The sequence below is a fragment of the Caretta caretta genome, chromosome 5, assembly GCF_965140235.1.
Source record: "Caretta caretta isolate rCarCar2 chromosome 5, rCarCar1.hap1, whole genome shotgun sequence".
Classification (NCBI taxonomy): Eukaryota; Metazoa; Chordata; order Testudines; family Cheloniidae; genus Caretta; species Caretta caretta.
Window position 1 is genome coordinate 31340526 of NC_134210.1, and position 14014 is coordinate 31354539.

Here is a 14014-nt window from a genome sequence, read left to right on the forward strand (position 1 = left end):
ATTACAGAGTGTTCATACTCAACATAATTCCAGCAGAAAAATGTTTGGGCATATGTGTATGTGTGTGTGTGCTCTGTGTTGCTCTTTTCCTTCTAAAATTTAATAAGAAATTAGCAGTGGGGGAATAATCCCAGACAGTTAATTTAAGAAAGCTAAATAATGACACCTGGTACTTTAAGATATGGGGTACCCTCACCTCTGATTGACTTCAGAAACAGGCCCTAAATTTGCTGAGATTCATGTAATATAAACCTTTGCCTACATAACTGACATGAAGTTGCAGTCTACTTCCATGTACAAATGATTTTGCACTACTGCATCTTACTAACCTTACTTGAGCTTTAAAAGCTTCAGAGTCTTGGACAAACACTTTAAATGTTAGAGAAAAATACCCTACATTTTGCTTATAAATGTGAGTTCATGCTCTTCCTCCTAAAGCCCTTCATTCTTTCATCAAATAGGCTTCTTTTAAATTCATTGCTTTTTTCCACTGTATAAACTAGATGGACCTAGATACTTACAGGAAGAATGTAAAGCGTTCAGTTGTTATTAGAGTGACGATAGCTGACTCACACATGCAAAACATTAAAGAAAACTTACAAATGTTCAAGTGATTTTTGTTTTGTTTTAGGGCTATGGAGCACCAAACCACATCCTGTAATATACATGAATCTCCCCCTCACCCCCTGCTTTTTTTTTTTATTATGCAGTATCATTTAAGGCTAATAAAACAATCAAGGACAACATTTTTATTCTCTATTCCCAGCATTTTATTATTTTTATTTAAATATAACATACTGTACATTGTTGATCAGCCTTTAAAAAAACAAAAACAAAAACCCCCACCCTCTTTAACTTGATCAGGAGTCCCCTCTTATGGTAAAAGGAACTATAATACTCTGGGAAGACTGTCTGCAGCACAATTCTACCACAGTAAATACCAGAGCATGCCTATAGTGCAGCCCATCATTTTCCTTCAAGAATTTTTTATTTTTGTTAACCATCAGGAACCAACCATTCGTTCCACAGAATAGCTCCTGTCCCCATCTCTATTCACTTTAGAAAAGTGATATTTTCTATTCTTGGCCTCTGTGAGCAGCGATATGTTTTGCTAGAAGCTGTTTTAGTGTTTTGAAATCCTGTAATTATGAATGTTTACATATAAACTCCCCTAAGTCATCTAAATGGTTCTGTGAAATGAGAACCTAGTTTGTAACATAGATGTTATTAAAGTGGTTATCCAATACTATATTTGCTCAACCAAACATTTAATTTTTGTTGTGGGTGGTCCATTATACATTGTCATATGCAATTATTACTTTAAAAATTTAAACAAGAAAGCCTCCCTCTCCATATGATAAGTTTTGCTATTCAGTCTCAATTACAAATTTAATTTTAACCTCTGAAATTCTACTGTCGGTCGATTTTTTAAAAAAATCTCATTCATTAACAAATAGGTTGGAAACCAAATACCATGAAATGCACTGGTAGCTGCAAGCCAAAATGCTGTGCCTCAAATACACTTTTTTGTTATAAAACAGACAACTTTGTTTTGAGGAACAGGAAATACAATCTGACCGTTCTTTATGTTTTACATGTTATGGGAAAGCTGCTGCTGCTGTTTTTTTTTTTTTTTAATACACAACTAATACTTAAATAACAATTAACATTGGAAGTGCTGGCTAAGGATTGACTCAAATAAGTTATAGAAGATCACAATAACACCAGCCTTTCTTCAGGTAAAACTTTAGTTAAAAAAAGAAAGACACAATTTAGCAAAACTCTCCTTTTGTATCAAAATACAGGTTCCAAACAATAAAAATAAAACCAACTTTCCCCCAACAATACTGAAGATAGAACTGCACGTCAATATAATCTCATAGTTATCACTTAAAAGTATTTAGAAAAATTATTATTATACTACTTTTTTTTCTCACTACGGACACCGCAGAGAAGTTTATGCATTTATTTAGTGGAATACAATGTGAAGACAGTGGTACATGTTGGCTGATGTACTGTTTTCTATTAAAAAGAAAAGGAGGACTTGTGGCACCTTAGAGATGAACCAATTTATCTGAGCTCACGAAAGCTTATGTTCAGATAAATTGGTTCGTCTCTAAGGTGCCACTAGTCCTCCTTTTCTTTTTGCGGATACAGACTAACACGGCTGCTACTCTGAAACCTGTTTTCTATTAATCTGCTCTAACAAAATGAATCTCAAGACGGTTATATTGATGAGTTTTCCAGAGCTCTCTAAATTTACAGAAATAAGTGAAGCAAAAAACAAACCTTATATTCCGTTAGGTTGACCAGACTTCATAATAGGCTTTAACTCATTTGCTTAAATTAAGCTGTGGGAATAGTAACATTTCATAAAAAGTGCCTGATATTGTGTTTTTTGAGCATTCATTTATTGTGATGGATATGAAAGACATTCTAACTTGGGACACGGTTGCTGTTTTTTTAGCTGGCTCTCATAATGTTATATGCATATGAAAGTAGTCTCTGTTAATTGCATGATCATGAATATTCTATGGTCTTTTTTCAGGAAATGGTCCCAATATATGTCTGTGGCTCTTCAAGCTGTTAATGAGGACAATTTAGTTGAACATGAAGGTTACTGAATAAGGACTGCAGGAGTGTGCTCTTTTTGGACTTACTTTTCGGGAGCCAAATTCTGCTCTCAGGTGCTTCCAACTGCACAGGATAATTCTGCTTGCATTTAAATGCATGCAATATTGCAATCTCATTAAAATCAATGGGCATGAGCCACATTTAGAGATTGTTCCAAAGGCCACTACAGGCAGTGAAAAGATTCCCATTAACTGCAATGAATTTTGGATCAGACCCCGAAGAAAGACTATACATTAGTCTCAAATACAAATCAATGGTATCTGAATTACATACACATACACATCCCAAACACGAACGCACCTGAGTACAGATTTGGCCTCTCCATCCACTTCATACAAGCAACAAGACCCTCCTGACAATGTATTTCTTGAAGTTTGTTCTTGAGTGATGGCAGGTAGGATTCACAAACATAAACACATCCAATGTGTGTGATAAATCTGAGCACTGCTTCAGGTCCTTTTGCTTAAGTGCAAAACAGTTTAGAAGAAAACAGATTGGACATATTCACTGCAATGCTGACTTTACCTTAAAGACTTGTCAGTTTCCTATTCTCAGGCAGTCAGTGAGGTTTTGAAAGTTTACTCTATCAACCCCCGTGAGAAAAGCTGAAAAAAGGGGAAGAAATAAGGAAGCAACTGAGGAAATCATTTAAAAAAAAAAGATATTTAACATCCTATTAAATAAATAACTTAGAGAGAAATAAAAAGGAATGAAGTTAGAATACACAGGCATACCATACTATTCATTTTGTTAGAACAGTTTAATTCTAATATGCTTATATTTCCTAATCCTATCCATTCTTCCATGAGGCTACTCCAGAAACTTCTTTATTTGTGCATATGACCCAAGTGCTTCCAGTAAATGCTTGCATGTTTAACTGTTCATTGGATCATTAGGCTTGAATGAGCAATGAAGGTCTTTGATACGAGTTAGTATTCCATAAATAACTTTCCCCGAAGATCATTCAACAGATTGTCTCACGTCCTGCAAGTTCTATCGCAGAGATAAAAAAACATTATTCACACTGGGAATAGTTCCCATCCCATTTGATCCAGCTTGTATCTTGATTATAAGATATGACACAGAACTAATTAAAAGTCCTTCATGTGCCAGCAATGAGCACAAAACCTTCAAAGGCTTCCCCCCTTTTTCAAACAAGCAGACGTCTGCATTGTTTCTTTGCTTTTACTCTTCAAGAGGATTACCAAGTATACTTGACAAAAGAGCCTTTGGTTCAACTGCATCAATAAAATAGTTCCTTCATCTATGACATTACTACCATTGGAAGAAAGTGAGCTGAGGTGTTTTTCCTCCTTGTTTTCTGTCCTCTCTTTGTAGCTCCTCTTCCATTCAAGGCCACAAACATTTGTCTTCCATTGTGCTTCCAATTTAAGGATGCGTATGTGTTGTATCCATTTTCTTCTATTCTTTCCTTCAATTTACAATCACTGTTAAACTCTTTCTGTAAGAAGAGAAAAATGAACAGGCCAGTTCAGAATGTAAAGACTTTTTAACCATATTGAGGATAAAATAATATCTTATACAATAATAACCTGAAGGATTCCAAAGTGCTTTACAACTTTTCCACATAATCTAGATGATTATTATAAAATTATACGGTTTGCTTATTGAAATATTTAATTGCATGCACATTATAACACATCGGTTATGCTACAAAATAAAAATGTAACCGATTGGGCAGTAAATAATTACATATAGTAATAAAATTATATAATTCACCCACTAGTGTAATGAAGCCACCTCTGGGATGGAACATGGCAGCAATGAAACATCAGTTTCTTAGTTATAAGGTTTCTCTACGTCACAATCATGGACTCATTCACTATGTTGCACTTCTAAACAAATGCAATCTTTGACGTGTCTTGATCCAGGTTATTGGTAGCACATGTTAAATGAATCTATAAACTATAAATTTTAAACTGTAAAGGCTCATTTAAACTAAAGTCCATTCATACCGCTGTGGCATTGCAAAGGAGACTTTAAGTGGGTGCAAATCACTCTGGCAGTGTAAATGGACCTTAAAGTGGGTGTGATGCCCCTTTAACATGCCAAAATGGTATAAAGGGCCTTACCAGAAATAAGGATCAGGACCTGAAAGATTTCAGTGCCTGGCCCAATATCCATATTGTAAGAATGTTCACAGTGAACCTAACAAAATTCTGCATGCACACTTCCAAGGATGAATGGTTTCCATTTTTCAAGAAAATTGGTATCAGTTTGCTAGGAGAGGATGTAAAACATAAAAGGCAAGTATGTTGTCATGAGAGGCTAATTGTTTGTGTAATATTTACCATACACAGATCTGCTTTTCAGGAGTGATGACAAGAATGTCTTTAATAAACAAATAGCTTCCATATTGAAAAAAGGAAGCCATTTCAATAAAGCCACTTAAATACAAATTGGAACTCTTTTGCAAATAGGTCATTTGAAACCCTGCACATTGAAATGTGCAGTAAGACACAAAGCAGTATATATTTCTGTAATTCCTACATTTCAGAAAGCAAGTTCGTATTTACAGGGAAGCCCAAAAGAACCCTACAATGGAACATGTAAACACTGACCTGACCTGCCTACCTACCTACATATGGTAATTCTAAGGCATCTATTCAAATGCCAAGACAAAAATTAACAAGAAAGAATATGCTGAAGTAATAAATTGTTATTTATGGTACAAATAAGATTATTTTGAGGTGCTTTAAACATTTTATTTTTGATGAATGTTGTTAGATACTTTGAGCATTTAAAATATAAAAACCATCCACAGATATATAGTAGGAACATTTATATAGCAGATAGTTTAAGTGAGTCTTTAAAATAATTACGTGGTTTCACAGACATTTGAAGATACATAGAGGCAATATACGAAAACTACTTTACATACAATTCATATAAATCTTCACTACTTATTCCTGTAGATTTCCATTTTAAAAAGTGATCAAGAGTTCATTATACTTAGATACAACTAAGAACTTTCAAACCCTTGCTTAATCTTTCACCTATCCTCAGGGCTTTTCTACCCTTGAAGGGCTACAGCTGCATTGCTGCAGTACTTTAATGTACACACTACCTACATCAGCAGGAAGGGTTCTTCCATCAATGTAGGTCATCCATCTTTCTGAGAGGTGGTACCTAGGTTGATGGAAGAATTCTTCTGTAGACCTAGCATTGTCTACACCAGGGGTTAGGTAGGCTTTACTATACTGCTCAGGGATATAGATTCTTCACAGCCGTGAGTGATGTAGCTGGGTCAACCTAACTTTTTAGTGCAGATCAGGCCTCAGTTATAAACTACAGAAAGCATACTTTTGTTTTCTTCACACAGTTGACTGACTCAGTCACACTCAATTTGACTTTCAGAATGCTCTGAGTCACAGTATTAGTCCATTAGCAGAGTTATGTAAGCTTGGAAAAACATCTCCAGGGGATATGCTCTCCCTTTCCCAAACAGCTCTTTATATTCATCACTTTAGAAACCTAAAGACTGCTTGGACTTGCTTTAATATTCCATCATTTGCTTTAATGGAGAAAAAAAGGCAAGTGGCCATTAAATTAAGCAACAACTCTAAGCCACATTAATTCTCCTTCTGTCTGGTCAGTCCTGAATCTGATAAATAAATCAAATTAATGAGCTCCTGCCCCTTTGCCTGCTCATACTAGCTGTAAAATACCAGTCAAAAAGGCTGGCAAATATTTTTGCTAAAAATAAAAATAACTCATTTGACTCCTTTTTCCTAGATGCAGAATTCTGATCCAAACTTTCAGACTAGTTCATAGATGACATAAAGAGATTAGATGATGGAATCAGGTGGTAAAAAAGTTTTACTGGCATAAATTTGGGCATCAAACCCATTAGTGAATTATGCAGGATATTCTAAACAAATGCCAGTGTCATGCTCTACCTGCATGTCATGCTCTACCTGCAAGTTTATATATGGTCACCAGCCAATCAGGGTCAAGATCATGTGGCCACTCAGGGAGCTGGCTGAGGAATCCTAGAAGCTAGCCTACCCACGTCTGAATTCTAAAGTAAGTCAAAGAGTTGGTGCAGTGGGATGGCCAGTGCTGCTTCCTGAGGACCCACTGGGCCTGGGTTCAAGACTGGAATTTGAGACCAGGGTCCTGACATATACACTATAGATATATGTAGTATGTGTGTAAACCAGAGTTTAGTTCACCCATTCATGGGGTTATATTATGTGCATCTGTGAAAATGATTGGTGATAATTCATATCTTACACAAACACATATTCTATCTTTTATAGGTAAGTACAGGTTTACCAAACTCTGATTAACCAAAGTTTGATTATGTTCCTGAGGATGTGATTATCCCCCTCTCTACAGTATTCTCATGCAATAATCAGCTTTGCCCCTTTAAAGCTGGTGAATCTGTAAAGCTGACCAGTATGCTGTCCAGTGCACTCTAGGGTTGGGAACCTGGTGTACAGCCTTTAAATGTCTTCCAAGCTGTTGCTCCATCATCTGAAACCCCTGTTTATGAGGTTTCAGATGCCCCCCCACCACATTATTGACAAACAGGATTGTACTGTAGACATGAAAGAATAAAATACTTTTAACATTTTAATTTCTTTTTAGATTCTTCCCAAATTGTCTACAGTTTTCATGCTGTGTTGGCTCCTACTTAGTGGGAGACCTGACCGGACCAGACACCAGAACATGCCATTTCCATGACGAATACCAGCAGCCACTGCCAAACTTTAGCCTAATGAACTAACCACGATGAGCTGGTTTATGAGAGCCTGAAATTTTGATGAACAACTCCTTGCAGCTCTAATTACTAGAAAATTACAGATAACTGAGCAAGTCTATGGTTATGACTCCTGCAGGGGGGGAAACTATGGTTATGACTCCTGCAGTCCATTTTGAAAACAAAAGCAACATACTTACAGAGCCATAGACTTTTCCTTTCTTGTTCATGGCTAAGTAATAGTTGCTGTTAATCGATTTAACAGCCACAACTCCAATTTCCACTGATGTTATCTCCAATATGCCTAAAATACAAAAATGAAATAAAATAAATCAATAAATGAGAGGCTCAGCTCAAAGACTTTTAATCATTTCATTGAAGAAAGAGATCTGCCCGTTATAGAAAAAAAGAGATCAAATTTAAAATGAATCCCTTCAAATCATGCTAAAATCCAGTTAATATTCAGAACCAACCAACAAGCTTTAGTAACATTCCTCTTCAAATCACTACAAGAGAATACACAAACATTGTTTCAATTATCATGTTTCCTTTGCTAACCCTGCATTTAAAACCCCCATAAAATACGTAAACAGCTCCACCCTTAGCATAGATTTCACTAAAAGTTACCAAAAGAGACATCTGAACTACAGCATTAAATTAAATCTACAGCATATGTCAATAGAATGTCAGATTTGCCCCAATCTTCAAAAACAGTGGTAATTCCTCGTAGGACATTTAGATAAACTAAATCTCTCGGCTGCATTGAGCTGATAAATTCATTTTTGGCAAGTGTGTTGACATTCTGGGATATAGTAAGACTAACCTTGATGTTCACATTATCTTGGGATGGCAGAGAAACACTCTGCTCTGTTTGTAATAAATGTGATTAGCATTTTTTTGTTAAAGAAGAAAGCTTTCTGGGATACTGAACGGCTCAAAGGACCAGTAATGGGATACAGAGTCTTTTATCTTTAGGTTATTTTAATCCATATTGGATTGTGAGTGTGACAAGTCACTGCCCCATGTGTGATGTTAGTGGTTCCTGTTAATATTAGACAAGTCTCAATATCAACAAAACCACCACAAAAATGTCATCCCACAGTGTCAGTAGCAGGCCAGTGGGTATGAAGATGGAGCTCAAACTGAACATGTCCACACTGGGATTCATATCTTGTTTAGGAGCCATATTTAAATTCAGGTTAAATATAGCTCATGTTAAACTGGTTTCTAACATGGCTTATGCAGCCAGTGTAGGTGAGTACAAACCTTTCTCCCTGATATATAAACAGGTCTATACGACATGCTAAAATAGTGGCCTGCCTATACTAGTGCTCATCAAGTTGATACAACCAGAAAAACTGCATGAGTGATCGCAATGGTGGGAAATTTTAGGAATAACAAATCCTAGGCCTTCCATACTGGCCAAGCAACCTTAGGGACAAATTTACTTGGAACCAGGTTTCAGCAAGTTTTCTACAGTGATGAGCTGCCAACACTTGAAGCAATGGCAACCCACAACAATTTCCCTCCAAGCTTGTGATAAACCTTGTGTCCAAGGGGTGCAAGTGCTCTCAGAATTAAGGGGTGGGGTGCTGGGGAATCCATTTGTTTTCCCAGTCACCTAAAAATTCCCTATTATAATCACAACTAGGGAAGAAAACAACATAACTAGGCATTCAGTGCATTAGCTGGCAATGTTTATTTTTTTTCCTTAAAAACCATATTGAGTACATTCAAACCACAGAACCTAATTTACTCAGTTTGAAGTGGGGCTTGGGGTGAAGACCTTATGTGAGGTCTTCCTTTCCTGGGCCTTTCTTTCATAATTGTGCTACATACAGGGAAAAGCCCATTGTGAGTGGGGAACATTGGTGGGGTGATGCTAAGAAGCTTGCAATAATGCTGTCTGGTCTGTAGTAAAGGAATTCTGCCTCTAGCATGGAGGGCTTGTAGGAGGAAATCTGTTGTTTGGGCCATGCATATTAAAAGCATTGTGAATCTATGTATGAGAGAACTAGCAGGTAATTTTTAATGGTGAACAAGCTGGTGTGGTAGTTAACATTTACCAAAAATAAAGAAAAACATCAAATGGACCCAGTCAATATTATGGATTGTTTTTTCTCACTGAAGGATATGTGGCTTCACTGGTGCATCCCGCAGCCACAGAAGTGAGAGAAGGCTTTCCACTGACCTGTTACGAGTTGGGTTTTGTACTAACAGCCTGCCACAGCTAGCCGGATCCTGCTGTTCCTGCATGCACAAGAGTTTAATTGACTTTAATAAGAGCCACGAGCAGGAAACAATGGTGGAATCAGGCCCTTCCAAATTTCCTTTTTGAAAATGAAAGGCTATTTTTAAGCAGAAAGCAGAATTAGAAGTTTTCCAGTTTCTCCGTCTTGTCCACGTTGAGAGTTACAAACTATCCTTTGGGCTCTGTTTTTTGTTTATTTAATTTACTCTGAATTTATCAAATCTCTTATTACAAATTTAGGATGATAACAGATATGTGTGACTCAAATCTATACCTATAATAAAATATAAATCCTGACAGGCATGAATAATTGAGGCAGCCCATATTATTGGAAACTTTGAAACAGCCCTCTTTCCTTCTGCAGAAGTCTTGTGAGTTCATATTTTCATCTGAAATAAGATAAATCATCATAGTGTGGGATAATATAATGCACAGAATTCTGTAATCTAAACGAACTCCATTATGGTGAGATGAGCCTGATTATCTACTGAAGTCTACATTAATCTCCCCTGAGAACCTAAACACTTATAGTGTGAGTAAACACTGAGTGAAAATGCAATGAATAGTGGTGCAGGTCCACTGCCAGTGAGAAGCAGGGAAAGAGGTTTGCAATAAGATCCTGATCTCAACTCTCTCACCTCCAAAGGCAGGAAAAACAGTAACAGTAGAGACCCATTGGGAATCTGGAGCTTCCTGACTAGCGCCAGTCAGGAAAAGACATGGGCAGTCAGATCACTGAAAGTGTATGATATCTCAGTCAACATTAACATACACATGCTTTAGGGGCTGACTGTAAAGTCAGCTTGAAGTATAACTTGAGTGTTGCCCCCAACCGATTCCCATCCACATAAACAAATCTCTAGCTTGAATTAGATGGTACTTTAAACTCAAACTAGCTGGCCTATCGGGGATGCTACTGATGTTTGAGCTAGTGATGGAATGGGGATGTGGCTACTCTATGCTGGCAACCCAATCACTATGGGTGTTGTTTTTGGTGTGGCCACTCTCCCTCGAGCCAGGCTAATGAGAGGTGTTAACCCAAGGTCTGTTCTATACTTAAAACTTAGATTGACATGGCTGTAGCACTCACGGGTGTGAAAAATCCACACCCCCTAAGTGCTATAGCTATGCAAACCTTACCTCACATATATATGCAGCTAAATCAATGGAAGAATGCTTCCATCAACCTAGCTACTATCGCTTGGGGAGGTGGAGTTCCTACAGTAATGGAAGAAACCCCTTCCATTGCTCGATTCTGTATCTTAACTACAGGATTGCCCTATGCCACTCTAGTGCCCATAGTGTAAACATGGCTTAACTCTTTAGTGAAGATGTACCCTTTGACAGCATAGCCAAAGGGAAATAAGGCCGGGACAGGAGTGAGGAGCTCCCAAGTTCTAATTCTAATTCTGCTTCTATTACAGTGGAGGCTACATTGCGTCATTTCACCCTTCCATACCCTGGATTCCCCTGTAAAATGGGGCAATAATACTTCTTTACTAACCACAGAGGAGAGTTTGAGAATTAATTAATTAGGGCCAGATCTCAGATGACCTAAACCAGTGTAGCTCCATTGACTTAAGTGGAGTTAAGGCAATTTACATCAGCTGAGGATATGGTTTTTAATGTTTACACAGCTCTTTTGAAATTTATTGCCACGTTCACCTGTCACACCCATATAGCTTCAGCCCATATTGGCTTTCCTACAAGAGCATTCTATGATGAACAGCAGCTCTCTAGTTTCACCCAGCTGTTGGCCATCCATCTCCCTCAAAGTACTCCAGCTCAGAAACAAGCATCGCTAAATGGAGTGTATAGGACAAGCCCTTGGTGGGGTGAATATGTGGTGCAAGCACTCCCTCCTCTGCCAGCTGCTCCCTTTTCCTGTGTGATTGATATGTTTTTGCTCTTTCCATGCCAGACAGTGATGGGGAGAACACAGACCATTATTTATAAGGAAATTTTAAATGGCTGTAATTCCTAGTGTGGTTCAAATAAAACCAGGTTGGATCCATTTCTAACAATAAAAAATCTACATTAGCATTTCAAGGGACTTTATTAATAAAGATATGTCAATTTTGATTAAACTGAATTATATTTTGTCATATTATACTTGTAAGAATTGCAACATGTTAAAATAAAATGTCATTCTATTGACCAATATAGTATCACTTTTCAATGGAATATATTTGTGAAATTTTCAAGTGCAGTTTGAAACTGGATAGTATATTACTCAAGTACAAAATTGGAATTGAATTAGCCAGTCCTGTTTTGTACTTGAATGATGCACAAATATGTTGTACGTTGATACAGTACTTTAATGCCTACAGTGCAATGAACCTTACTCAGTAGAAGATCAAATACAATAGATTTTTCTGGTAAACTGTGGTCAATCTCACACTCCATGTTATCCTCACTGATAGAGTGGAAACTAACTCACCAGGATGAATGTTATTGCACTGGAATTAGTTTGACTGCACCGAGTAATGCTCGCCTAAAATGTGGCTAGGTTCTTCTGAACTATTATCAGTTTACCATCACCATTGGTACAGGATTTATTCTCACTGAGTAAGTATGTTTTAAAAACTTGGAAGCGTGGATAAAAACCATGATTTATGTCCCAAATTATAACTTCATAAATTCTCACCTCCAGAGTCTTTCTGGAGATTTCAGTGGAGGTTCATGTTTGAAATTAATCCTATGTTCTTAATTTACTCTCAGGTGGGTAACATCAACCAAATTCTGTGCTTACTTCCGCCCCCCTTCCCCATTGCCAATGCAACCCTGGAAACTTCAATAGAGCTGCACACTAGGTCTGTACAGAATTTGGCTCTACTAGATCACAGTGCTTCTCTCCCTATGCAATTTGGCCTACCGTATAGTCTCTTCTTTAGAGAAGTTATGTTTCAGGGCCCCAATTGAAAGTCCATTTAAGGCAATGGAATCTTCCTGTTTATTCTGTGATACAGCCATATGCATAATAAAATTTAGATGAGACCACCAGTTAATTTGACATAGGTCACAAAAGAGCCACATATTGACTTTCAGAGCTGGAATGGATTCAAACCAATGGCCTCTGATAAAAAAGATGAAAATACCTGCATACAAGTACTAGTCACTTATGTCATTGTGTCATAAGCTGGCCCGGGTAAGAAAGAAACAGATTCTTACAGTAGAACATCCCCAAATTGTAATTAAAGTTCTTTTCACCATCTAATGATTAAGGGAAATATTTGTGGCAAAATACATTATAGGTCAACTTCCCACTTCGGTCAACCATTATTCCATGCATTTATACAACGTCCAGCACAATAAATTCCTGGTTTATGACTGGGGCTTGTAGGCACTGCTGCGATACAAATATTAAATAATGATACTACATCCAGGGCTTGCAGGATTAGGCCCTATATGGTGCAGAAGTTTCATATTCCACAAATACAATAAGCTTCAGCATGACAGATAAACAGAGTCTGGCATTTTCATGACTTAGTCTTTTAATTTCTATAAAATATGTAAAGTGGAAATTATTTTGTGTATAATTTGCCTTCATAATAACCACTATGAAAAACTAATGAAGCAATTTTGGGGAATCTCAGTAGTAGTTGCTCAATTCAGTTTCATGTCTTGTAGGAATTTGGAAAGAAAAAGAAAAATCTTTGTGGCCTCCATTATGGTTTTAAAACAGATATCACACTATTATTTTACAGTCGTAACTCTATAAACTGCAACAATTACAGCTAATCCCATTTTACCACATCCACTGTAACAGCATGGTTTTCAATACCCAAATCATTTCCAACTCATTGTAATTAGAAACATTCCCAATATCAACTTGAGATGTGCCCTGTAGCCATGCATGTGTTCCCAAAGGCTAGAAACATATTCACCATAGGAACCAAATATTATATATTTACCTTATTTTACCTTAAATAAACTGTATTTTTATAGTTTATATAAGTGGTCATTATACAAATGACAAGGCTAGAGAAGAATGGCTGGCCATCTCACACTACACAGAGGAATTGTAAAAAAATAGCACTTATAGTTTTGTATTGCTATTTGCAAACTTCTTGTGTTCTTATAAAAGTGCTGGGCATCTGAACTGAAAATATTTACTGTGGAATTTAATCACATGGTTCCTTAGGAAATAGTTCAGTATTTTTTGTGATTAATAAAGTATCTGATACTTTATCAAGACACTACTGCACTAATAATTGAATGCAGCTATGAGAGTTCTGTATGTATCAGTCAAAAAGGATTATAAGGCTCCAGGACCTCTTTCTTTGTGGTGTAGGATGGCCAATCATTCCTCTGTTACCTTGTCATTTGTATAATAAGCACCTATAAAATCTCTAAAACTGCAGTTTGTGGGTCTGTAAACCTAGACTGGCAGAATAATTCCA

General features: G+C 37.0%; 1 protein-coding gene across 1 annotated transcript in view; it reads right to left on the reverse strand.

Moving 5' to 3' along the window:
- Positions 1 to 746: 746 nt before the first annotated feature.
- Positions 747 to 14014, reverse strand: part of FGF10 (fibroblast growth factor 10) — an 83476-nt gene continuing 70208 nt past the window's right edge. The window contains exons 2-3 of the mRNA XM_048851391.2: positions 7561 to 7664; positions 747 to 4096 (exon numbers count right to left, since the gene is read on the reverse strand). Coding sequence (XP_048707348.1) covers positions 3899 to 4096; positions 7561 to 7664 — 302 coding nt within the window. The 3' untranslated portion in view covers positions 747 to 3898. The remainder of the gene's footprint in view (positions 4097 to 7560; positions 7665 to 14014) is intronic.